Here is a 25899-nt window from a genome sequence, read left to right as displayed (position 1 = left end):
TGAGCCTCCCCGCGGCCCCGCCGCGCCCCCTCCGCCCGCCGCCGCCGCCGCCCGCCCGGGGCTAGAGGCGGAGACATGTCCAGGAGGAAGCAGAGCAACCCCCGGCAGATCAGGCGTGAGTCAAACTTTGCCCGCCCCGGCGCGCGTCCCCGCGTTCCCCTCGACCTTCACCCGCGTCCCTAGCGCCCCGCGTCCCGGCCGGCTCCGGGTCTCCGAGGGGCGCGGCCGCCGCCCGCCCGCCCCTCCCCCGCCTCGCGGAGATGGTGCGGCGATAGGGCGGCCCCGATCTGGGCTCAGATAAAGTTTAAAATATTCCATTCTGCAAGTCCCATCCTGATAAGATCGCTCTGTCGGGACGGGCTGAAATTGTGATCTTATCTTGCTCTCCACTCTCCCAGGCTTTGTATCTGGAGGGAGAAAGAGACCTGGGAGCAGAGGGGCACCTGGGGCTTCGTGTACGGTCCAGCGGCGGCGCCCACCTCGTGCTGGTCGCAGAGTAGGGCTTCCTGATCCAGACTCCCACCGCCCTGGCACTGTTGCGTGTGTCCCCGCGGGGATCTGCCCCTTCCCTACATCCAAGTATGTGGGGGAGCGCCTGGGACAGCCCTGGCATTGCCTCTGCGCTCATTCAAGTTTCTCGCGGGTCGGCCGCTGGGCAGTTCCCCAAGGTTCGGGGGCCACTGAGGCCCACGTTGCTGATGCCTCAAGATAAGAACACCTGGCGTTTGCTGGGGTCTGGGGTACGGGACCGCTTGGCTGTGCTGGAAGAAGTGAGAACGCAGGAAGCTCCCCACCTCGCGTCAATAATAACTTAGAACCTCTGTAGCTAGTGCCCCTGCGGGACCCCCCCCCCCAGTCAGGAGGGGAGGAGAAATGGGCCACGCCACTCACTGCACAATGTCTCTCACTGCCACCAGGACTGTGGGTGCACTGGCCTGTGCATGTCCCTACTCCTGAGGTCGGGGGAGGCAGCACAACCCCCAGGTGCACGTGGAATGTGTTTTCGAAAAGTAGCCTTCTGTCCTGTCAACTCGAGTATTAAAACTACCGTCCCCATCGGTTCTCTGGTTTCTTTTCCCCTCCTCCCCTATGTTCCTCAGCTTGGTTCTGTTCTTTTTGTGTGCCTCTGGATGTGTGTGTGTGTGTTTGAGAGAGAGAGAGAGAGAGAGAGAGAGAGAGAGAGAGAGCTCGATGAGAAATGAAGATAGCTTGGGCAGGGAGATCGCAGGTTGGGAACTGATCTCCAGTGCAGATAAGGCCTCAGGAACCGAGCAAAGCCCAGCCCAGCTGGGTCAGCCACACGACGCCAGGGACAGAAACTGTGCAGGTGTGCAGGCCTGGACCCAGGCTGTAGGGGGCCAGGCTTGGAAGTGGGGCTGGGACACTCCCACAGCTCTGCGCTCTGGGTGCCTCCCCCCCCCCCCGCAAAGATCTAAGCAAGTTAAGATGTAAACGCTGATTGTCACAGAGCATGGTGCCTGCCTACGTGCCCACCCACTCGGTGCCCACGAATATGCATGGGCCCTCAAAGCTACATGTGTGCTGCCCTGGCCTCACCTGCAGCCAGGCTCAGGGTGCAGAAGGGAGGGGACCCAGTGCCCCTTCAAAGCTGCCCAAGCCTCAGTGTGCCTTTTGTTGTGCTGCTCACAGATAGATGTGCCGAGTTGATAAGGCGTGCAGCTGATGGTGGCTGCGATAGGCGCTTCCATTTATTAACTTCAAACGTGGGCGCTGGGGGAGGGTGAAGCTGGAGCCTGGCCTTGGCCAGCCAGATGGCTGTGAGGATAGGCGGGGTGGGTTGGGGGGCACTGGCAGGAGTGCGGGAGCAGGGCGCAGCCTTGGACCCTTGGCTCCCCTGGCCCACAGAGCTCCCCTCTACTCCCCTGCTCCACCCCACCCCCCACCCCGCCCGCCCGGGTTGATGTGAACAGTGATAAGCAGGGCCAGCCCAGTCGGATGGTGATTCCCGAGAGCGATGAGAGGCCTTATCTGGGGCCTCCAGGCCCAGCCGGTTTGTTGGTTTGTGGCATGGCCGCGCGGGGCGTCGGGCAGGGCAGTGGGGGCCAGGCACTGTCCATCTGGAGTGCTTTCTGGACACTCACTTGCCAGGAAGTTGCTCCTCCTTCTGTGGCCCGGGTACAGCCGGTCAGAAGGAAAGAAAACTGACCTTGCTGGTCCAGAGGGGGACATTCCGCCCCTAATTCTTAATAGGTGGTGCTGGCTGGTGGCCCCAGGTGGTTTGTCACCTGCCTCGGAGGGAGTTTTCCCTGATTTATGCTAGCTGTTGTAGTTCCTGGCAAGGAGTAGGTGTGACCTTCTTGGAGTTTTCAGGAGGAAAGAATCAAGGCGATTTCGATGGGCCCATTTTTTTTGGGAACCAAGTATACTAAAGTCTTTTCCAACAGGTCCCCCAAGTCAAGGGAAAGTCTGCCCACTGGCAGGTTTTCATTGAGCACTTGTGTGCAGCCCTGGGTTCCTGCTGCCCCCACAGCTGAGAGTAGTGGGAAGTCAGAGATCATGGACCCTACTCAGATGAGGCCTGCAACCCCCCGTGCTGTTAAAGAGACCAGCCAGGTGGACCCAGCTTCCAGCTCTGAGGAATGGGCCAATGAGTCTGGCTATCTGGAGAGGGAAGAGCTGATTGTACAGATACAGGGAAGAGATTCCTGGGTAGAAGGCAAGAAGGGGTCAGGAGGGTGTTGGAGGCCATCATTTATCCTCAGTTTCCTTCTCTGGGAAAGGGCGCAAGAATAAGCCCCCGCCACTGGGAGCCCCCCAGGCCAGGCTAAACCTGTTAAAGGCCTGCTTGCCATGGCCTAGATCCCAGTGGACCTGGGCCAGCCCAGTCGGGGACTTTCAGAGGAATGGGGCAACTTGCTACCACCTTGGAGTGTTTTTCACACATTCTCAGAGTTTGATTAAACAAAGTATTGGTAGCCACAGGGTGACTAATTCACTCCGAGCCTCAGAGCCATCTGCCTGCTCTCCTCAGCGCCTGCTGCAGGGCCAAAGTTGCTTCTGGTGGGGGCAGTCCCTATTCAGAGTGCTGGGGAGGTTTGCCTTGTGCAGCTGTCGGAGAGGCTGTGCACACAGCCCCAGGTCCTTCACCAGGACCACCTTGCAGTACCCCACCAGCCCCTGTGACAAGAGCATTGAGGACACAGCCTGCACCCTAGTCTCCCCTTGCTTGCAGAGATGTGTGTCCACCATCAGGGGTCCTGCCATCACTGCCGGCCTGTCATCCCCTTTGGTCACTGTGGCAGCATCTGCATCCCAAGTCCGGGGAGTGTAGGGCCTGGGACATACAGAGGGGGACTTACAGGTGGGGAGGGACACAGCATCCTGGTTGGCCCACCTGTGGGCTTTGCCCTGGCTCTGGCTGCTGGGGGCACCAGCCGGGGGACGGATGCACCCAGCCCTTATACCAGCAGGCGTCTAGAGTAGCTCAGAGAAAGTAAGTCTCTTGCCTAAAGAAGTGGTGGAAGGGGGTGGCTGTGGCAGCCTAGCTCTACTTTTAAAGGTACCTCGACCACCACACCTGTGACCACCAGCCCAGCCCCTGCCTCACTCTTCATCTCTGTGAAATGGGTCCCCCTGGGGTCTCTCTGAAGCCCTGTCTTCTGCCTGCCTCTCAGCAACCTGAGACCCCACACCATGGGTAGGCCTGAGCCCCAGACCCAGTATCATAGCAGGAGTCTCTTCCCCGAGGTCACCAGGAATCAGCATGGCACCAAGCACGCCGGGATTTAAGTGGGTCAGTTGGGGAAGAAAGGAGGAGGGAATGCGATGCCATTAATTGTGCCCCTTATCTCCTGTTTCTATGCCAACCAGACGTTCCTGGGGCTTGACGGGCTCATGAATAATGCTCTGCCTGGCCTATCTACCATCGACAGGCCTCCTCCTGGAGGCAGCTGTTGCCTCCTCGATGGGTATTACCATGGTGGACCCAGGTCTGGACAAACAGAGGCCTGGCTGGGCTCCTGCCCAGCTGCCCTGTACTCAAGTCTCCTGGAGGCTTTGTCCCCATTTTACAGACAGGGAAACTAAGGCCAATCTCTGCAGACCCCTCCTGGCCCGCTCAGCAGGATGGACTAGGCTGAAGGGATCTGTGGGACTGGGGCAGCAGCCCCTTTAGGAGGGACAGCCTCCATTGCACCTGAGGTATGACCATAGCAGGGCCACTCTCTCTGGGATCTTGTGTGCTCAGCAAAGGGGACAGCCAGGACAGCAGGGCCAAGAATGCTCCTCTGGGCCCCATCTCCCCCAAGCCTTTGCACTGCCTTCCTCAGTCCTGTGGAGCCCCCACCTGCCCAGCAGCCATGGCCTGGTGTCCCACAAGCAGCCCAAGGTCTGGAGGAGGTCTGCCCTGTCCCTACACTGAGGGCCATCAGGTGCTGTGACATAGACATGGGCTTCTGAGTCTGCTGAGTCACTACCTGGCTGGAGCACTGTGGGCAGGGTCTGCACATGTGAGCCTCAGCCTTTGCACCTGCCAGATGGGGAGGAAGCACCTTCCCTGGCTCAGCCGGGGAGATCTGTGCTTTGCAGTGTATCTGAGGCAGAGGAAACACTTTCCAGAGAGCCCAGCATGGAGCAGGCAGGGTTCTGCCCAGAGCCAGGCCGTGGGGAGTCCCTGACAGCACTGCTTGCTGCCTGACCTCACCTCCTGCTCATCCCAGCAGGCATGGTGCTGTACAGCCTCGGTGAGGAGCATGCCTCCTCCAGGCTGGGCCTCCTGTTACTCTCAGCTGCCCCTCCATGCCTCCCTCCACTTGGGCTCTGGAAAGTCCTGGGACTCCTACTCCATAGAAGTGGAGGAGAGGCCTTGCAGGGCCTGGGAGCAGGAGCTGCCCAGCCTGAGAGATTCCTTTCTTGAAGGAGCTGCCATCTCCCTGGGCCCAGCAGCAGCTGTGTAGCTGCCCTCACCATGGCCTTAGTGTGTGCCCTGGACTTGTAGATAGGCCCAGTCTTGAGTCATGGCCTGTGTCTCAAGGTGGCAGCGGAAGTCCTGGGCACAGGAACTCATGCCTGGTGGGGCTGTGGGTCAGGGTCACAGGCTGAGTGGCCTCAGCTGGGGGTTCTGTCCCCAGTCGGAATCAGTGGTTCTGTAGCTGTGCTGGTGCTCAGTGAGCAGCGCTGAGAAGCAGCCGAGTAAAGGCTGATGCTCCACCTCCTCCGTGGTGTTCAGGGTCCAGGAGTCCAGGGTCACTGAGGACAAGGGCTCGAGAAGGACCCTGCGACTGTGTCATCCTTCACCCCGGCTTGGGCAGCATCCCTGAGGGCTCAACGAGCTTGGGGTCCATGCTGTAGGGCTGAGCTTGTGGCCTGGCTGGCCTCACAGTGACCCTGAGGGCAGACAGCGGCTGTTGCTGAGGTCAAGGGCGCAAGTGTGCAGTGCCATCCCGGGCTTGTGGGTGGCTGTGTGTCTGCGGGGGCTGTGGTTTCTCGCATTTGGCCCTGGGCCGGATGCTGCACTAAGGCCTTCCTGCCCACAGGGAGGAAGGAGGCCGTCCCCCTGCCCCTTGGTCACCTCCTCTCCTGCCAGGGGCCATCGCCAGTGGCCGGAGTCACAGGTGAAAAGCTGTGGCCTTGCCTCTTGAGCTGGGTATGGGTCCAGGTAAGGGCTCTCTGGGCAGCACCTCAGCCCAGCCACCAGCCCTCTCCTGCCTGCGTGGCCCTCGGGCCTCCAGCCTGGCTCCTCCCTTCCTTCTCCCCCCTCAAGGGCCACCAGGCAGGAATGTGGCGCTGACCTTGGGCAGAGCTGGAGAGGCAGATAACGGCCTCCCCTCCGCCTGCACCCTGCACAGCCTCTCTGGGCCAGCTGGCTGCAGCCTCCCCAGTATGATGTGGGGGCCAGGGGCTACTGTGGACCTCTGCAAGCCAGGTAGTCAAAGCTAGGCCAGGCCTGGCTCCCAGGAGTCCCTCAGCCCCTTCTCCCAGCTGCAATGGGGAGGGTCCCCAACAGTGGCAGGCCAGCGGTGGAGTGCCCAAAGTGTTCCCCACCATCCCACTTACGTTGGGATGCTAGGCTTATTCTGCACGAGAGAAATGAAGGCCTGGAAAGCGTGGGTGGCTGCCTCAGAATCACACAGCACACTGAACTGTTCCTGTGGGAATGGAGCACTCAGAGACAGGCCCCGTGACCCTGACCCATTCCTGGCTAGGGGCCTGCATCCCTGAACCCTGGTGGTGGGTGCTGCTCGCCGAGAAGGCCCCACAAGAGCTTCCTGCCTACAGCCATGGGGCCAGGCAAGGACCCCTGAGCCAAGGCTGGGAGCTATGTGGAGCCTCCCTCCAAGCTCCCTGGCGAGCGGGTGCTTTGGGACATGCAGCAGGCTCTGGCAGCGTGGAGCCTCATCCGGCCCAGCAATTCCTATCGACAGGGCCTCACAGGACCGCAGGAGACACCTGGCCACTGTGTTGGAGGTGGGCAGTGGCTGCTTCTCCCCTTCATGCAGTGCTCGGTGCTCCACAATTCCTCCCTGCGCCTGTTCCATGTCAGACCCTCCTGGCATCTGACTTCAATGCCAGGCTCTTCCCATCTGTCCTGGGCCCTAGCACCTGTCGCAGACTCCTGCTTCAGTTTCCTTTTCCTCCCTCCAGCCCAAAAGTCACACCCAGGTACCAGGGATGGAACCAGGTGGGTTGCTTCCTTCTGCCCAGTTTCCCCCTCCAGACGCAGGGGCAGGGCCACCTGGCCTGGGCACTGCTGGGTCCTCAGGGAGTGGGCAGAGTCTGTGCTGCCCCAGGCTCCTCTGTGCCTCTCCAGAGCAGGAGGGGAACCCCACTTGGCACCACTGGCTTCCAGGGGCTATGCAGAGCCTCCTATGCACCCATCTGTCCCAGGCCCAGCTACTGGCAGCGTAGCAGTGTTCCCTGAGCTTATCCAGGTCTGCTGTTCCCACACTGTGCCCAGCACCAAAGAGCAGGCCCCACTCCTCCAGAGCCTTCTGCGTGCCAGGCAATTGTTTTACTCTGGGGCTGCTTCTTGAGCCCTTTATGTCTTTTGAGACAGGGTAGAATTTGGGATTCTCCTGCCTTAGCTTCCCAAATAGCTAGAATTACAGGTGTGCACCACCATGCCCAGGTTAGGTAGGGGTGGTTTTTGTAAGGAGAGCTCCTTGGCTTCCTACTGGGTCCACTGACTCTTTGAAACCCCGGAAACAAGGCTTTGTGGGGCTCCATGCCATGTTCAGCTCTGTCTCCACTGTGCCCCTGGCAAGTCCTTTCCCTCTCAAGGCCAAGGCTTCAGCAGAAACAAGCACCTGCCCTGCCTAACACCTGTGGGGTCAGCGCTCCCCAGGCCCAGAACAGGTGGGTGGGGGCCTGGAGCCAGGAAGTAGCCCCACATTTGAGGGGTTCACTGAGCATCCCAGGCTGCCTGGGGATGGTCTCCAGCTACACTTCCCAGGGTGGAGCCATAAGTGTCCCTGGCCAACTTACAACTGATATTTCCTGCTCCCAAGGCTGGGCCTACATGAGGTCCCAAAGCAGGATGGGGACATTCATATTCTGCCTGACCTGCCATGCCCCCCACTACCTGCCCTCTTCCCACCCAGGGACTCTTAGCTGCCTCAGTTGCCCCATCCCGAGCCCAAACAGTGTCCTGTCCCAGGCAGTCATAGGCACCCAGGCCTGGCAGCCACCTCTGTCCCCACACCGCTGAGCTGGGTCCCTGCACTGGCTCCCTGTCCGGGCCTCTGGCAGCCGCAGGTTTCAGCTCCTGTGATAACTCGGAAAGTTGAACTGGCCCCATTACTGCGCCGAGATGGTTGGCAAGATACAGCCCCGATAATGGAGGAGATAGTGGCGTCTCGGTGGCCAGTGGCCCAGCCTCCCTCCCATTAACATTCCCCACCAGCGATCCTCGCGCCTATCTCCTCCATTTCCACTCCTCCCGAAGATAAGAGTGGAAATTCTGACTTCATAGCTCACTGATTAAAGTGTCTGGATTTCTTGATAATACACAGATAAATTATGTTTTTGAAAAAGAAGGTAGGGAGGAGGGTGGGGAGTGAGGAGCCCCTGGAGGGGAGCCTGTGGCTGGCTATCTTGGCCAGGCAAGGAACCCTGGTGCCCAAGCCCACGGTGCAGCCGGGTTCGGGACCCAGTCCAGTGCCACCTAACCCACAGCCTGGCTGGCACAGACTGTAGGCAGGCAGGGAGCAGAGGGCCCATGGCAGGCAGCACGGAGGGCTACAGGGTCTGCATGGGCTGCTGAGGGCTGAGGAGTGCTAGAGCAGCTGCCTAAGCTCAGCTGTGGGTGCAGGACATGGTGCCTCAGTTTACTAATTTGTCACTAAGTGTAGAACAGTGCCTTCCTCACAAAACCACTGTCTCACAGGAGCAGGGACAGGTTACCTGCAGGTGCTCAGCCAGGGTCCAAGCCCAGCAACCCTGCCCCCTCCCCACTGTGCCAGCCGGCCGTGTGACAGGCAGCACTCAGATGGGACTCAGGTGCCGTCACCATGCCTGTCTGGATAAAGCTGCCTCCTTGAGCTGATCCGAGATCCGGCACTGATGAAGCGATCAGCAGCGATTAGCCCCCGTGTGCAGCTAATCCTCCCACTGAGGGACAGGTGAGGCAGCTGCAAGGCTTGGCGCCCACTGTTGGAAGGGAAACTGAGGGCTGTCAGTGTGATATTTCTTGGGATGGTAGCCAGGCCACTCTGGCTACCAGAGGCCCCAAGAGGCTCCTCCCAGGCTCTCAGCAATCACAGTGCTGAGCTCCTTTCTCTCTTTCAGGATTTTTGTTTGCTTTGTTTTGTAATTTTTATTTTTGAGAGAGGGTCTTGCTAGGTGGTCCAGGCTGACTGAACTCGTAGTGATCTCCCTGCCTCAGCCTTCTGAGTGCTGGGATTACAGCCTAGCACTCCAGGCTTCTTGCTTTATTTTTAAGTGACTCTTTAGGATGACTCTGGGGTTCCAGAGGCAGGAGGCCTGGATGGAAGCTGAGGTGTTTTAGGGAGACTCTGGAACTCCCCATTTAGAATACTGCTGTTTGGGGATGCTGTTGGTTAAGCATTTTCTGTATGTAAGGCCCAGTTTAACTGGCATTGGCCCTGAGAGGAGCACATAGACCTTGTTTCTTCTCTGGTGACTCAGGTTCAGAGTCTGAGTGGCTAACCCAAGGTCACACAGCACTTTGGAGACTTTGGCTTGGAGGTTTGGTCCAGTTCTGGGTCCCCATTTGCCTGGAAGCTTTTGGGTGTTGGCCACTGGTAGCCCAAGTCTCCCCAGGGACCCTGGGTACTCTATCTGGAGGAGAAAGGCCTGGTACAGAGAAGACCTGAATTGGGCGGGGACATACACCCTGCAGCTTGCTAGGGTCCTTTCATCTGCTGCCATAGAGCAGGTTCCTTTGGAGAAAAAGCTGGTTCTGTCCTCAGATATTTCCTGTCTCAGCCTGAAAGACTGATTAGCCATTTCCAGTAAAACAGGGTGCATAATGGGCAGGAATAAATGTGAGGCACAGTGGCTCCTGGGTGGTGGACACATGCTAACCTCATGGGCTCAGGCCAGTGTCCCATGCAAGAAGGTCTTGGAGACAGAGCAGTCACCTCCCCAAGGAACCCGCTCTGCATGCCCATGGTAGCAGCTCCCTGAGGGTACAGACCCTGGCCCTTGCCCTTCCTACAGTTCTGGGGCCTTCTATCACCAGAGCCTGCCCAGGACACAGGAAACAACAGGATCCAGCCCCCTCACTGAGGCTTTGGGCACCTCCCTGTTCTGAGCCTCGGTTTCCACATCTGTAAAATAGGGCTGAGAGCTGCCCTACAGCCTTGGCCATCCCTACTGTGCCCATTGAGGAGTGCCCCAGGAGGGAGTTCTACAGACAAGGACTTGGGTCCAGGGGCCACCTGCCTTTCTGTGTGACCTTGGGTAACCAGCTGCACTTCTCTGGACCTGGAGAGTTCTTGTGAGGGCTGGAAAGGGCAGGCTCTGACCTGGCCCCACCCTAACCCGCTGCCCTCAGACCCTTGCCCTCTTCCAGCTAACCCTGGACATGCTGACCAGACTGGCATCCTTTCTGGATGGTGCCAGAGAGAGGGAGGCCCACCCCAAGCTCCACACGGGGTATGCGGGCGTGGGGTATGCTCCGCCCTTCCTGGCCCCCAACAAGAAAGAAAGAACAGGGAACTGCGATACGAGGGGCGATACCGTGGTGGAGGAGCCACTATCGCCATCATCTATCTGCCTGCTCCCTCCAAGCTGCTCTGTTTCCCCTTATCTCACCCCGCCAAAATGCCAAGAACAAAAGCGCACACTCACGCCCCCGCGCGCCCACCGCATGCAACTCCACAAGGAGCTGGTGCTCCAGAGCTAAATTAGGGGACACTGAGCAGTGAGGGTCCCTAAAATCCTCACCATTGTCTTTGTCTTACAAAAGAAGCCCCAAATCAACTGGCCCTGAACTGTGGCAGAAGTCTGCAGGGCAACAAAGGAGGCTGAACTTTTTAGGGCTGGGTCCCCAGCACCCCTGCATCAAGGCCCCATGGCCTTAAGTCAGTATCTGACCTGAGATTTCACCAGCACTTGTGCTCCGCATATTGAAACCCTGTCCAGGGTATGTCCCCAGAATCCAGTCACCTAGTCCTGGAGCCCCCACCCCCAAACCTGGCCCCCAGCCCCAGGGAGGACTGACAGCCAATGGAAATGGGGCATGCAAATAAGTGGGTGTGAGGCCCTGGGTTTGGTAGAACTCTGAGTATGGGGTGTGCCTTCATGGAGAGAGCAGAGCTTTCCTTAAAGTAGGGGATTTTGTGCCCACCCTAGACTACCTACTCCCTGGGGGAAATCCCCCACACTCTGCCTAGGTCACCCATTGACCTGACACAGGATAGCCAGGGTGGCATTTGGATGACCTCTACTGACCCTCAGTCCAGCTCCTCCAGGGGACCCGGACCAGGACCACCGTCAGGGCAGCTTGCTGGCCAGAGACGTATTCTTGAGTTCTAAGCCAGGAATGGTGGTACATGCCTGTAATCCCAGCACTTTCGAGGCTGAGGCAGAATTGTTGTGAGTTTGAGACTAGCCTGGGCTACAAAGTGAACTCAAGACCAAACTGAAATACATGAGACTGTTTCAAAAAGACCAAAAAAAGAAAAACAACTCTTGAGTCAGAATCGGGGCAGGAATAGCTTCAGGCTACCTTCTCCTGCTTACCCTGCATCCGAGCTTCCTCCAGGCCCAGCGCAACAAGTACCCTGTTTCCAAGGCCTCCGTGCCTGCCTGCGAGAACTCTGGGCCCTGGGTCCGCCAGGGCTCCTCCACTGTCTGCTGGCATCCGGGCCACATCCTGGCCCAAGGCCCCATTAGCCGCTGTAGTACCATAGGGCTCCCAGCGCCAAAATCAGCCACAAGGATGGGCATTTTCCAAAAATACCTAAGTGGAAAGTAGGATGTCAGCGGATTAAAGCGCCTGCAAGCAGGTGCAGGGGGTCCGGGATCCCCGGGCCTGCCATGCCGGCCCCACCTCCGGGACATGGGGAGACAAGATTGAGACTGGGTGTGGTGGCCTGCGCCTGTAATCCTTTTAGGAGGCTGTAAACAAGTGGATTACTATGAGTCTGATCTAGTAGTGAGACCCTGAACACCCTGTAGATCCTTCCCTAAAATACCAAAAAAGAAAAGAAAGTAGGGTTGGGAAGATGCTAGGAGCTGACAGTGGCCAGGGGCTACACTTTCCCAGCTTCCAACTCCACCGCACCAGGGCAGGGCACACAGTGAGTGCTCAGTAAAGACTCCTGGATTAGAGTCTGGATCATCCCATCTCCAGAGACAAACCAGACAAGTGAAAAGGAGATGAGAAAGTCAGTTTCCTAGACCTGCAAAGTCACAGGTGGAGGTGCAAGGCAGGGGTCGGGGACAACGAGAGACCTTTCCTAACGTGGAGCTGGGACACCACCTCCCCTGCCAGGGAAAGGGTGATGGATGGGCACATGTGGGTGTCATCCTTTAAACTTGTACTGAGCGCCTACAGTCTGCAGCCTTTGCCAGGGCCCTCTGCTGGCACACAGCACTGTATCCCCAATGCAGGGGACTCGTCCAGGGCGGAGGTATGGGGGCCAGTATTTCAGGTACTATGACAAGAAGTAGGTGGTATTGGTGCATGGTGCTAAAGTATAGACTCCAAGAGGAGTGAGATATCCCAGTGGGGTCCTGACACAGGGTCAGGGCCCTTGCGGCACTGGAAAGCTGGAACATGTAGCACCTGCATAGCCAGGGGAGGTGCCCAGCACTGCACCAAGCCAGGCCCCAGTTTGCCATGAGCAGGATGGGCTGCAAGGTTTCACCAGCTCAGTAGCGGCTGTCATACAGCGCCATCCCTTCTACAGGCATCTGCTTCCATCTATCTGACTTCAGCCTTGTGACGGCTCCATTAGCCTCGGCTGGCCCATCGCTCAGTCTTTATCACACATCTGGGGAGGGAATCACCTAGGCCTCTAGCGCCCTTCTTGGCCATGTTGTTCCTCTCACCCCCAGGACCTTATGCTTCCGCCCTACTCTGTGGCTCTGGCTGCCCTGTCCAGCACGTGGCCTTGCCCAACCACATGCATGGTCAGCCACGCCACCCTGCCCCACGTGGGCGTCCTTCCACCCCATTGTGGTCTGTGGCCCCCTCCCCCAGCGTGTTAGTAATCGGTTCTCCTGAGTGAAACAATCTCGTGTAATCTATCAGCGGCTATCAGGCCCATCAGAGGCTGGGAGTGGCTGGGCCCAGAGATGGCGCCAACCTTTAACGTTGATAAAGTTTCCGAGCTCAGCAGTGATGAATGTTGAGTGAGCCCAGGCCTTGCCGATAGGATGTGGACTTGGCAGGCCACAGCTCTGGCTGAAACCAATCTCTCCCTATCAGCCGGCCGGGCTTTCTCAGGCCCCGTCCTCCCCCCTCCTCCTCCGCCTCCCTTTCTCTCAGCCTTGCCTGCCTGGCCCCTGTCCCTGCCCCTGGGGACGGGGTTGGGGACCAGACAGCTGGCCCAGCCTTGGAGAGGGACAGAGGGAGGATCCTGCAGGGTGGGGCTGAGGGCTGCCCAAGACAGGGTCACACCCACTGACCACACAGACCTTGTGCTGTGTCTGGGGGCTCCCAGCATCAGCCCTGTCCTCCCTTCAAGTGGTTCCCTCTCCAGGGGCCCCGCCTGCAGCACCCTCTGCCTGCTGCTCTCCCTGGGCTCTATGTAGTCGCAGCTCAGTCACCCCCACCCCAGCAGCCCCACGCAGTGGTAGTGCCATTCTGGGTACCCATGCCAGCCCTGTGGCTGGGAGCAGCCCTGCTGTGCTGGGGTGTCCTGGTCTTGAGCCTGCAGTCTCCAGCCCAGCAAGCTCAGTGTACATTTCCAGATTCCTGGGAGCCCACAGGGCCTCGATTGTGCCTGGCCCAAGTGGCTGTGGAGCACCAGGCAGGGCCAGTGTGTCTGTCCTCTACCTCAGTGTCCTCATTTGTCCCATGGAGCCAGATCAGAGTCCTGGAGTCCTGGAAGACTCATGTCATTGGCACTGTGGTCAGAGGATCTCAGCTCCTGGGGGAGGGGTGCCCCATCCAGGGCAGAGGGACACCCAGGTGACCAGGTGCCCTGGCTCTAGCCCTGGGATCGAGCAGCACAGAGGTCACTCAGGCAAGGACAGGCACCCCCCAGCAGGCCGAGCTTCCTGCGCCAGGGGAGGGATAGGGAACGCTGGACCAGTCCTGGAGCAATGGGACTAGGGAGGACCCCACTAGCCAAGCCAGAAACTGGCCCAGCTAGGCTGCCTGCTCTGTTCACCAAGAGGCCTGGCACAAGTCTGGAGCCTGTGCCTCAGTTTCCTACCTATGAGTGGGGATGCCAAATAGAGGAGGTGTTATCAAGTGGCAAGTGTCTTCACCCTACACATGTGGAATCCACTCAGCCGGCCTGAAGACATCAGGTTAGCATATGGCTACAGCCTGGCTCAGAGAAGCCCACCAGCTCCACCCACTGGTTTCAGGCTAGATTCTGCAAGAGGGAAAGGGTAGGAAGAAAGGAGAAAAGCCCCCGATGGTTCCTGTCCCCGCGGACAGTGAGAAGCCTGGGCCAGAGGGAATCCAGGAGGAGAGAGACTGCCATTAGAAAGAGCTTGAGGTGCTCTTTCATTCTTTCTTCTTTTTTTTTTTTTTTTTTTAATGTATTTGTACAGGGTTTCACTAAGCAGCTCAGACTTGTAGTGATCCTCCTGTCTCAGCCTCCCCAGCACTGGGATTGCAGGTATGTGCCACCACTCCCGGTCTCCATGGCAGCTCAGATCACCCCAGGGGCAGGGCTGGCATGGCCTGTGGTTCTAGGGATATTGGTCCCTGCGCTTGCCTAAGCAGGTGCTTAATCTGCTGAGCTATCTTGCTGGCCCTAGATGCTCTTTCTTTTTTCTTTTTTTTTTAAGAACTAGGATTGAGCTCAGGCCCATGCACTTGCCAGGCAAGCGCTTGTTCTACTGAGCCATATCTCCGGCCCCCCGAGATGCTCTTTCTAATGGGCATCGATATCAGTGTGCAAGATGCACCACTTTAAGCAAACACGTGGGCCTTGAAAAGCCCACCAGCACATGAGATGAGAGGAGGAGAGCCGGCATCGCCTGAACTGCACCTGGACTGAGCAGGCTCAACCCTGAACGCAGGGCCATCTCTGCAGGGGTTAGGTGTGGGTCTCTGTTCCCATGGGCCCGCCCTGTGGACCCTGAGTACTTGATACTCTTTCCTGGGTGTTGGGATGGCCCAGAGCACACCTCAGTCTGGCTCTGCTGGCACCTACGGCAGACACAGGGTGGATGTGCGGCACAGCAGCACTGAGAGAATGAGGAAGGAGGAGACACTTGCAGGCCTCAGAGCAGCAGGCCGAGCTTCCTGCGCCAGGGCTGTGCAAGCCCCGACAACACGTGCCAGCCTGCCAGGCTGCACCTCCAGCTTCTGTGACCCGTGGACAGACGTGGGCCACAGGGACCTGCAGGCCCTGGAAGATTCTGAGGAGTGAGGGTCCCTGCCGAGGCTGCAGTGGGGAGCTGGCTGCTTGCGACTGACAGGTGTAGCAGTAGCAGTTGCCCCAGGGGAGAGCACTCTGGGAGGAGCTCTGGCTGAGAAACGACTGGGCCATGTTTGGTGACAGCTGTGGTGGTCCACAAGACACTCATCCTTTGGGCAAAGGCCTGGGAACACTTTGTGGGCTTTCGGCCACCACACTGGGTGCCCACCCATGGGCCAGTGGCCTGACTGAGCCTGCACAGCACCCAGCATACTGGCCAGGTGGGGAGGTCACAGCAGCTGAGGGCAGACGCCCCGCTCCACAGGGTCCAAGTCTACATGGGAGCGGGGCCCTAGTGTGGCTGGCTGGAGGCCCCGTCCCAGATGGTGTCCTGCTCATCCCAGCTCCCCCGCGGGCCACCCCCACCTGCCTCCTTGTCCCCACTGCGGCCCCCGCTGCCACTGCCCGAGGTGGGAAAGTCTAAACCTGTTGCTGTTTTCCCACTGTTATCAAGCCTTATCTGCCATTCCATACATGGAGCCCAGGGTCTCCCTCCTGGCAGGGCCCGCCCAGCATGCCCTCGTCCCCATCCTTCCTCCCCCAGTCAAGGATATGGCATTCAGATGGTGACAGTGACTATCTCACCCCGAGGCTGCTCCACAACCACCAGCTGGCCTGGTCATGACATGCCCCTTGAGTGGCACCTCCATTTTCTACAAGGAAACTTGGTATGGAGAGGAGCGGCTGTCCTGGCCTTCCCCACTCTTTCTCCACCCTAATGCAGGAAGATTCCCCACCCCAGCTCCCTCCTTTAGGGATCCCCCAAGGGTACCCTTACCTGTTTCTTTTTTTTTTTTTTTAACCTGTTTCTTCTTGAGGGGCAGGCATTGGCCCTTGGGCCTGGCACACTGAGGGCTTGGGCAAGGTTTAATGAGTGAATAAGTGAGTGAAGAGGGCACTGGGGGAGCCAATGGAAAGGTGGGTGAGAGAATAGGTGGGGTTCAGAGCTGCCACTGCCCATGTCTTGCTTGCAAACGAGTGGAAGGGACCCCTGAAGGGTCCATGAAGACTCTGTGCTGAGCAGAGCTGGGGACTGCAGGGAGCTCACCAGGAGCTGGGGATGCCAGTCCTGGACTTCAGCCACAGGAACCACAGGGCAGTGTCAGCCCCACAACCATCCTGGCGGGGAGGGGCGGGGGTGGGAATGGGGACAGGATGAGGGAGCGGGATGAGCCTGCTGCGCAGAGCTGTCTCCATAATTCAGTTTTAAAGCATGAAAAAAGGGAGTTGATGAAATTCCGCTATCAGCGCCAAGCCAATATGCAAACTATCTCACCCCCAATCAAATAGCTATTATGTTTTCATTTCCATCCCGGCGTCCGGCTTAATGAGCAGGAGATGGATGGGCGCGCGGCGTCTGCTCCGTGCGATAACCAAGGGGCCCTGGGTACCATGGGGGGCCGCGCCTGGTGATGCCCCTGCTGCGGGTAATGTCATGGTGGCCTTGAACCCTGGCAGGTATGTGACCTCCAGCACCAGCCCACCCCACCAGATTCCCAGGGAGGGGCAGGCCGACCCATCCAGGGGTGTGGGAACAGTGTGCATCAGAGACGGGTGCGGCATTGCTCCAAGTCTCCTGGTAGCAGGGTCAGTCTACCGTAGCAGACCTCAGTTCATCCAGTGGATGTGACTCAGGCCCCCTTGGGGCTGGATGTTTCCTGGGCTGTGGGGCTCATGTTGTGACTAGCCTTCAGGTCTAGCTCCACATACGTCCCCACTTCCTCACATGCTGAAGCATCACTTGGCGCTGACCCTGTGTGCCTCAGCTTCCCTGTTTGGGTGGCGCCTGGGAAAGAACCTCACAGGACTGTGTGAGCATGGGTGTAGGGAGGATGTTTCATGGTGCAGAGCCCAGGCCCAAGCACGGCTCATACCCTCCCCAGCCCCTGCCGTGCTAGACCGTGAGTAGCAATAGATGGTGTTTGTGGAGCGGCCCAGGGAGCCCACATAGCTGCTGGGACCCTGTGCACAGAGAGGCGTATAGCTTGCCCACAAACCCATGAGGGAGACCCAAGGGTGTCGGTCTGCCTTCAGGTGTGGAGGTCTCTTCTGAGTGAAGTCCCCAGCAGCCAGTCTTTCCTAGGACAGGCACTGGAAAGCAGAACATCCAGCCATGGTGGGCAGACTCTCCAGGCACTTAGGGCCCACAAGACAGCTGGACCAGATACTGAGGTGCAGCAGACTGGCACAGCCCTGATTCCACAGGCACAGGTGACAGATCCCACAACCGTGTCCTGGGAGGAACCCGTCATGTGCGGCCGCGCCTGCAATTGTCTCTGCATTATCGAAGATGTTGTAATTGTGCTGGAACGGAATTAGCAGCTCAGAATAAACCCCCCGCATAGGGCCGGGGGCCTTTTTCTCCATGCTTATTGTCAGCATTGTGCAGAGTTTGTGCCTTTGTTCTTTTGAATGGGGGACCCTTGGTGTCTGGGGCCCACTTGGGTGGGCACTGGGCCAGCCCCTGCCTGGGCTCTGGAGGCCTGGGGTTTCCCAGGGCTATGCCTACCACCAGGAGGCCTGGCATTGTCTAGGGCTATGCCCTCTGCATCCTCAGGGCAGCAGGAGGCAGTTGGCACCTGCCCAGGGATGGTACTTTGGTGACGGCAGCCCATCCATCCACCCAAGGCCACAGGTGTGCAAACCAGCAGAAGCAGAGTTTCCACCCCATTTAGAAGGCTTTGGAGGGAGACTTCTGGGAGTTGGGTCACAGCCCCACTTGCCCAGCCTGGTCCCTTGTGGGCTCTTGGATGTGCTGCAGCAGGTCCAACCCAGAAGGTAGATGTGATCCAGCCCTGACCAGGCCATGGCTCTCTGTTCACACCATTGACTTCTCTGTCCTGTGTAGGCCAAGTTGGCATCACACCACTTGGGCAGCAATTCTTGGGTTGGAGCCACATGTCCCATCCCAGTCCACCCATCTCCTGCAAGGCCAGCCCTGGTCTTGCATCCTCAGTCTCCAAGGGCACCAGCCAAGCTGACCGCAACTCACCCGTCTCCACCACTCCTTTCACTGCTGCTCCCTCCCATGCCTGGGGATCTCGGGGGCACTAAGGAGACAGGGTCCGGTGGTGGCCAGGGAGGTGCCTCTCCCTCCCTGGCATCGGGCTCCATAGACTCAGGAGTGTAGGCCTCTGGGGTGGGAACAGGCCACGCTGCCCCCTGGGCCTGGGGCCCATACTGATGGGCAGGGATATCCCCATGCTTTCATTGGGACTGGGCAGGCAGGAGGGACATGAGGAGGAACTCCTCGTCCTAGTAGACATGGTGCTGGTGCCAGGGCTCAGAGCACAGCGAGGAGAGCAAGCCTGTGGCCGGGGCTGCGCCCTGGCAGATCAGGCCTGATGCACACGTCAGCTGTGGCCATGCCCGAAGCCCTCATGGCTCCGCCTGGGCTGTGTCCACAGGTTCTCCTGGAGACATGGAAGTTTTGGAGGAGGCCCAAGCCCCAGACACCAGCCTACAGGAGAAGGAGACTCCCACACCAGAGCCCACAGCTGTAGGGAGACCTGAGCCCCTGAGCCCATCCAGTAGAGGTGAGTAAGTCACTGCCCTTGTCCTTAGGCCCTGTCCCTGGCCAGGGCAATACAGGAACCCTTGCACACGTGGCCCTAGTATAGGCGAAGAGACGGAGATGCAGAGGAGGAGGACCCAGGATGGAACCAAAGGAGGTAGTGTGACCAGTATAACCCACAGCACCCACACCCGAGGCCGGGGTGACCATAGAGACCAAGTATCCATACTGCTCATGACAGTGTTGTCTTTCTGAGATTGCCATGGTCCCCCACGTACACTGTTACTTGGTGCTCTGCTGCTTAGGCGATGCTGGTGTGACCCATCTCACACGCCATCACTGCCCAGGCTTTGCCCAGTGCAAACACAGCTCTGGGCCCTTTGGCCTGCCCCCTGGGCCCCTGTGGCCCCAGGCTCTCCCTGGTGGCAGTATTTCTTCCCTGAGGGTGGGCTTGGGTGGAGACCTACACACTTGGGGAGGAGCCATGGGCTCTGGGAGGCTTGTTCAAGCCAGGTCTCCTGGGTAACAGGAGGAGGGGGCAGAGGTAATGAGAATCAGTGTCCCATCCTGGCCCCATACGGCAGTGATCTCAGCCCACGTGGACCCAAGACACTGTCATAGCTCTGACCTGGGGGGGGGGGGTGTCGATGGCTCCAGGCTACTGGGAGGCTGCCTGGCAAGCAGCAGTGACCCTGAACAAAGGAGAGGCAGGCAGTGACCCTAAGATTCCCCAGGACCTGCAGTCATCTGTGCCAAAACACTGTGGGCAAAGGAAGAGGCCGAAGGACAGCCAGGGCAAGGAGGACCAAGTAGACTATGGGAGGCCTGAAAGGGGTGAGGGTGACTTCAGGTAAACTGCCAGGTGGGAGGCATGCATGGACAAAGTTTCCAGACAGACTGAGGCCTGGTAGGTTGGGGCCTCACTGTTCGACACCCTCACACCTCCTGGTCTTTTTTTTTTTTTTTTTAATTTAGGACATGGTGTACAGGGTCTCACTGCATAGATCAGACTTGTAGTGATTCTTCTGTTTACAGCCTCCTAGGTCCTGGGATTACGGGCATGAGCCACACTCCCAGTCTCATGCACCCCAGGGGCAGGGTGGGACCAGCACAGCAGGCCAGGGGATTGAATTCCCGGCCCCTGCATACACCTCCTGGTCTGAGAGTCCTAGCCCTACCTGATGGCTGCAGGAGGAGCCCCCACCTCATCTCTCAGAGCCATGCTATTAGCCTGCCAGCCTTGACCATCCTCAGAGCCTTGGGGAGTGGATGGGGCAGACACTTGTACCCTAGTTCACTAGAGCCATAGGACAGCAGTGCCAGCATGGGAGTTTGGTCACAGCCAAGTGTCCATTATTGCTGCTATCTCTGTGGCCATCGAACTGCAGGGCTTATGCAGCCAGCTTGCCTAGACAATTTGCTGACTTCTCTGGGTCTTGGGCTTCGCCACCATGTGCCAGGTGGTGGGATGAGGACTCTTTAGGCACCTAGAGGCCCTGCAGACACCTGGGCATTGTTGTGCCATCCGGTGCTGTGCTAATGGAGGGCCTGGCTCAAGCTGCCAAAGGGCAAGTGCTCGCCGGTGGACTCTGACCCGTGGCTTCCTGGGGAGCTGCGCCCTTATCTGATCTTGGAGCTGGGCTGCACAGGGGTGGGTGGGGCCAGGACAGGCTGGAGAAAACAGCCTGGGCTGCACCTGGCACCGGCCGTGGTGATAGCGTGGTGATGGGCACGATAAGGCGCAGCAGCGTATCTGCACTCAGGCGGGCCCAGCACGGCTGCTCCCGGTGGCTAGAGCTCAAATGCCAGCCACTTTGATTTATGGCCAAAAATAATAGGACTTTATATTGTGTGATTGATTTATTTGATGTTAATCATGGCCCTTATCAAGGGTATTAATAATCTGCTGGGCGCATGACGTCATGGGGGGCTTTATAGGAGCGCATCGATTGGGGGCCTCAGTGGTTATCAGCCCGCTCAGAAGGCAAATATGCCCTTTGGGCTAGAATTGGGTGCAGGGCCGGCAGAGGGGCCCTGCTGCCGCAAAGACCAGGAGCAGCGTGCCACTGCCCCAGCACACCTGGTAGCTGTCTCACACAAGGTGCAACAGCAGCTAGAACCGCCATCATCACTACTGCTGTCCACAGGGTGGCTGAGGATATGTAAAGGCTGCAAGGAAAATTGGGATTTCTCCCCTGCTTCCCTCCTATGAGAGCCAGCCGGGGTGCGGTGACAGGCCCTGATCTGCACCCTAGGCCTCAATTTGGGGACAGAAGGAAGACCACTTGACTCCTGGAAGCTCAGGGATGTGACAGTGTTTTCCTCTCTGCAGATGTGAATCCACCCCCAGCACCAACGGTGCCAACACCAGCACACCTCGCATCCCGGGGACCCCCCGAGGAGATGGAGGGGCCAGAGCCTGAGATGCAGCCTCTGGAGGAGACAGCCAGCCCTTGGAGTGGGCCAGGTAACCAGCATGGGGTCCACCAGCACCATCTGCCTCCCAGGGCAGCCGGGCTCAGTGCCGGGCCTACTGGGAGCAGGGCCACTCAGGGTGCTAGGGTCACCAGAGACCTCAGGGCTTGGCCTGTCCCTAAGTCTTATCAGCCTTTGTGGAGACTACATGGTCAGCTGTTGGCAGGAGGCAGTCACCAGCACGGCCATGCTCAGAGTAGGATCCTGCCCTGAGTGGTACAGCAGAAGTGTTTAGAAGGTTCCCAAAGGCAGGGTGTGCCCAGCTGGGACTGAGGAGCAAGCAGAAATGTCTGACGTGGCATCCCTAGGGGCCATGGGAGTGCTTGTCTGGAGCTCCCAACTCCCCTGGCAGTGGGTCAGGCTCCCAACAGAGTGGGCCCTAGGCAGCACAGGAGGGTACAGGCCATGTCAGGGCACTGTAGCCCCCTGCCTGACAGGTTGGCTGCAAGCCATTGTGGGAAATCTAAGGGCAGCTTGGAGCCCAAATGTATCCTCCCTGTGGCCACCCCTTCTAGGGCTGACCCCTCTACTTGAAAGCTAAGGAAGTGGGTTGGGGTTGTTGCTGGTTTTCCTGATAATAAATTTACCGAAGCCCAGGAACTGATGTGGGCAGCACCATGTAGAGGAGCTGGTGCAGTCCTTGGCCAAGGCAGGTGGAGCAGAGGCTGAGCGCGCAGGTCGGGCCCATGTGTGCACACAGCAAGCACTTCATGAGGACCAGCGTCATACAATGCAGAGTCCTGTGAGTCTATGTCCGCAAGGAACAAGGGCCTCCCTTGTTGGAGACCAGGAAAGGCTTTACCAAGGCAGGGGAGCCCTGTTCTGTGCTGGGAGCATGCAAAGGGTGTAGAGTTGGCCTCCAAGCAGCCACAGGGCTTGCTAATGGGACTGTGGGACCGGGGAGCAGTGCTGGGCAGGGTCTGTGGTGGCTGCGTGGCTGCATGGCTATGTGGGAGACTGGGTGGCCCCAGCTACCTCAGCTGGAGAGGGAGGGGCAGGTTACAGTGGCCACAGCCAGGATGAGGGCCCCATGCTGTGCAGAGGGGGAGCTACTGGAGTACAGCCTCCTGGATACTTTCTCAGCACCACAGACTCTGGGGCACTCTCATCCAGGGCCCTGGGGACAGTTGGTGTGGCTGCAGGATGCCTCTGCCCCTAGGGGGTACCCCCCATGGGCCTGGGGCTCTGCTGTCCTTGCTGTGAGGAGAGGGCTCTTCCCTGGAGCAAGACAACATGTTCAGACTGCTTGGCTTCTACCCAGCCCTATGTTGACTCAGCTGCCACCTCTGCAGAGAGGATAGCAAGGTGGCTTCAGCCCTGGGCCCATTCTCCACCGTCTAACAACTGCTGCTTGTGGTGAGGACCATGTGTGCCTGTGGCACCAGGCTGGTGGGGTGCAAGGCGGATGCAGTGCCGTCTGCACTCTGGATGAGGAGACCCTGGCTCCCAGCAAGAGCTAAGTGCACACTCCCCAACAGAAATGCACCTGAGATGTAAGAGTTAGTGTCCATCTACCTGTTGGTGCCCATCCAGGTCCTGGTCCTCAACCTCCTGCCTCAGAGGGGACACTTGGGCTTGGGCCTGACCTTGTGGCAGCTCAGCCATGGTCTGGGGTAGGGGCACCCCCACTTCCTGCACTATCTGTGACTGAGAGATGCCCGTCAGTACCCACAGATAGAAATTTCTGTGCAGTGGGCAGTAAGGGTTCGATAGGCAGCCGCCGGCCAACCGCCACACCAGCCATAGCCTATCAGGCCCCGCACAGCCGCACTTATCGCAGGGGAAGCTGAAGGCCCAGCAGTATTATCTCTGAGGGGCCACTGTGCCAGTGATGGGTGTCAGAGCTTCTTAGGGCTTCAGGGTAGTGCCTGCTTGGTAGCCAGGGCACAGCAGGGCCTGGCCACTCTCTTCTGATGTTTCTCCCTGGGCTCCTGGGCTTAGCTGTCCTGGGCTCCCCTCTTCTGTGAGCACCACCCCACCTGTTTCCACATCCCTCCGTTGAGGGGTAAACACAGACCTGGCCAGGGGACCTCACCTGGGAGATGCTACACCTCCCATTTGGGGGGCTGGAGGGGTTGGCTCAGGGAAGGGCTTGGCACTCAGTTTCCTTTCTGTCCCAGCTTAGCTTGTGAGGTGCCCTGGCCATACTGGCTGCCCCTGCTCACCATGTTGGTCACCATCTGCTGGGGGGACGCAGCCCACTGTGTCCTCGGACCCTATCATGCCCAGGCCCATCTCTCGGGGCGGGCCACAGCTTAGTTTCCTGGGAGCTGGGACTGGGGCAGGTGGCCATGAGGGCATGCTGGAAGGACCTGTGGGACAGCAGGCAGAAAGGAGGCATCACAGCCCCCTCCTCACCCAGATACCCCAGAGGCCTCCATTCACCTCATACATACAAGGGCCTTGCAGACACTTGGGTGACCCACCTGCCACCTAGCAACCCCCCCAAAAAAAGATGGGGTGATGCTTACTGTGTTTTTCTTCTCATGAGTTCACTGCTAGCAGCTTTGCACTGAATGTCACTGCCTGCACCAAGAGCTCCACGCTAGTCCAAGAGGCAGGAGCACAGGCCTGACACCACCACCTCCCCTCTGTGGCAAGGCCAAGAGCAGAGCTGGGGGCCTCAGCCATGTCATCCCCTCCTGGGGTGGGGCAGCGGTCCCTCTGGGTAGGGTACAGGCAGGGAAGGTCACAAACTCCACAGGAGCCATGTGTGCCCAGTGCGCCTCAGCCCCCATGCAGGACCAGCCAGGAGGAGCCACTGTAGGTAGCCTCGTGCCATCCTCCAGGGGACAGAGGCAGCAGCCGTCCTGTCTGTGGATGAAGGGCCTCGGGGAGAGGAGCAGGCTGGTTGTCTCGGGGGCAGGACAGCCACAGCTAAAGGAACCTGGATTTGCAGGGAACCCCAAGGTGTAGGAGGGGCAGTTCCAGGTCTCTATGGACTCCAGCCTGACTCTGCAGAGGAGGCCACGTGGGGGACAGAAAGGCTATGTTCCTGTGTTCTGCAGGGTGGTGATGGCCACTGTAGGGAGGGCAGAGCAGGCTGAGCTGCCATCCCTTCATCTCCCGTGAACTCCCAGCCCAGATTCTGGTTGGGAGAGAGATACACAGGAGGAGCTGAGTTTATCTTTGAAATGACCTTGCGCTAAAGGCAGGCTACTTAGCATTCTGATATGCAAATGGAGGCATAGTCTCCATCCCCACACAGGCTCCTGGCTCCTGGGGGGCAAGCACTGCCTCACATAGTGGCTGGCATCACCAATTTGGACCACGCCCAGTACCTCAGTACCTGTGTCCTGTTCCCTCCACCCCTGTTTAAGTCAGAAGGCAGTGACTGCCAGGCAGACATGCCACCCAGACACGGAGGGTCCTGTCCCAAATAGGGTCCTGGCCTGTCCACGTGTCATGGGGGTGTCTGTCCAGGGGCAACAATCTGGTGGAAGAAGCTGAGGCCACCCTCCACCTACACAAGGCTGCACAGAAGTGGATGGACTGGGGACTCTGCTGGCCCAAGTCTCCCCCAGCTGTCTGTCCAAATTGCAGATGGGAGGGTGGCCTGGGGCTCAGCGGAACCATGGCTGTCACTGTGTGTGCTGCCCCTGTAGTTTCAGTGGCCTGAGGGGAGAGGGTGTAGGATGAGTATCCATGGAGGGGTGTCCCCAGAGCCCCCTCACCATCTGCATTGTTCCAGAACGAACTCAGAAGACAGAGCCTGAAGTGTGGGCAGGGTTCAGCCCCATTTGCCCCTCCCATTGCGGCACTGTGGGTGTCCCTCCTGATCCAGGCCACCATGCTGGCCACCCCAGGCGGGGTAAAGGTCTCCATCCCAGAATTCTCTGGTGGTGAGGAGGCATGGTAACACTGCCTGAGCACCCTGACAGGCCGTGGGAAGGCATGCAATGGGCTGTCCCCTGTGCAGGCTTCAGGCCACGTCCACTCAGAGCAGGGGAGACAGTGGAGGAGGCTGGCCCTGCCCAGCCCAGAGACCCAGCCAGGGTAGTTGTGGAAACAGGCCCCAGGACAGTGAAGCAGGATGTGTGGGGCTCCGATGTACACCTATGACCACAGCCACCCTTTCCGGAGGGCCCTCTTGGGTGTTTAGGAAGGGGCCAGACCTGGCTCCAGGGACAAGCAAGGCCCTGGAGTACCTGGGTTGGCAAGACAGGGAGTCACTGTCTCTCCAGAGCACCTTGGACCTGGGACTGCCTCCTGTGTCACTAGGACAACAGGAGAGCTGATCTCAAGCACGGGAGCAAGGACAGGAAAGCTATTGTGCCAAGGCCCTGCGGTCAGCAGAGGCGTCACCCCTGTGTCAGGGTCAGGAGTGAGAGATGGCCAAGTGGCCCTCTATTGGGGACAACCCTAGATCTAACAGGCAGAGCCCCAGAGGTAGGGGGGATGAGTGGTGACCCAAAGGCAGGGTCCTGGAGGCTGAACGCTGTTGCGGGGCCCTCGGGTGGTGTCCAGGGCCGGGCTAGGCGCCATGAGCTATGTGCTAGAGCTCGTATTTGTCAAATTGGCCGTGCTGGGGGTCTGACCCGGGGCCTGCACATGCTAGGCAAGGGCTCCTTCAGCCACTCCCCACCGGAGGCCTCCTCATCTTGGCTGTGAAGCACGGAACCTGAGGCTTTGGGGATGCTGGGCCAGCTGCCCGGGAGAGTGGGACATCCAGGGGTGAGGGCAAGGGGGCTGGGCGGAGGTGGTCCTCAGCCCAGTCCCCTCCTGTGGGCTCTGTGGGCTTGGGGAGCCTCCGCTGTGGCCAGGCGCAGGCGCGGGCTGGTTATCTGGGCCATGCCCGTCGGACTAATCTTGCAGGCCTGAGTTTCCACATGGACCTCAAGGCTGATTATCAGCGGCTGAGGTAGGGCGCTTGTCCAG

At 59.0% G+C, this 25899-nt stretch overlaps 1 protein-coding gene across 6 annotated transcripts in view; it reads left to right on the top strand.

Annotated features, from left to right (window-relative positions):
- Positions 1 to 18: 18 nt before the first annotated feature.
- Zfpm1 (zinc finger protein, FOG family member 1) overlaps positions 19 to 25899 on the top strand; it is a 48448-nt gene continuing 22567 nt past the window's right edge. For 4 of the 6 annotated variants that reach the window (XM_023705176.1, XM_023705172.1, XM_023705174.1 and 1 more), the window contains exons 1-3: positions 19 to 115; positions 18440 to 18568; positions 20879 to 21013. In XM_023705176.1, coding sequence (XP_023560944.1) covers positions 76 to 115; positions 18440 to 18568; positions 20879 to 21013 — 304 coding nt within the window. In that variant the 5' untranslated portion in view covers positions 19 to 75. Of the gene's footprint in view, positions 116 to 18439; positions 18569 to 20714; positions 20771 to 20878; positions 21014 to 25899 lie in introns of those variants that run through there. The other 2 variants (XM_023705173.1, XM_023705175.1) reach the window with 2 other exon arrangements.

Source organism: Octodon degus, unplaced genomic scaffold (assembly GCF_000260255.1).
Source record: "Octodon degus isolate 3935 unplaced genomic scaffold, OctDeg1.0 scaffold00215, whole genome shotgun sequence".
Classification (NCBI taxonomy): Eukaryota; Metazoa; Chordata; class Mammalia; order Rodentia; family Octodontidae; genus Octodon; species Octodon degus.
The sequence above is the reverse complement of the archived record's forward strand: the minus strand, read 5'-3'. Positions and strand labels throughout refer to the sequence as shown.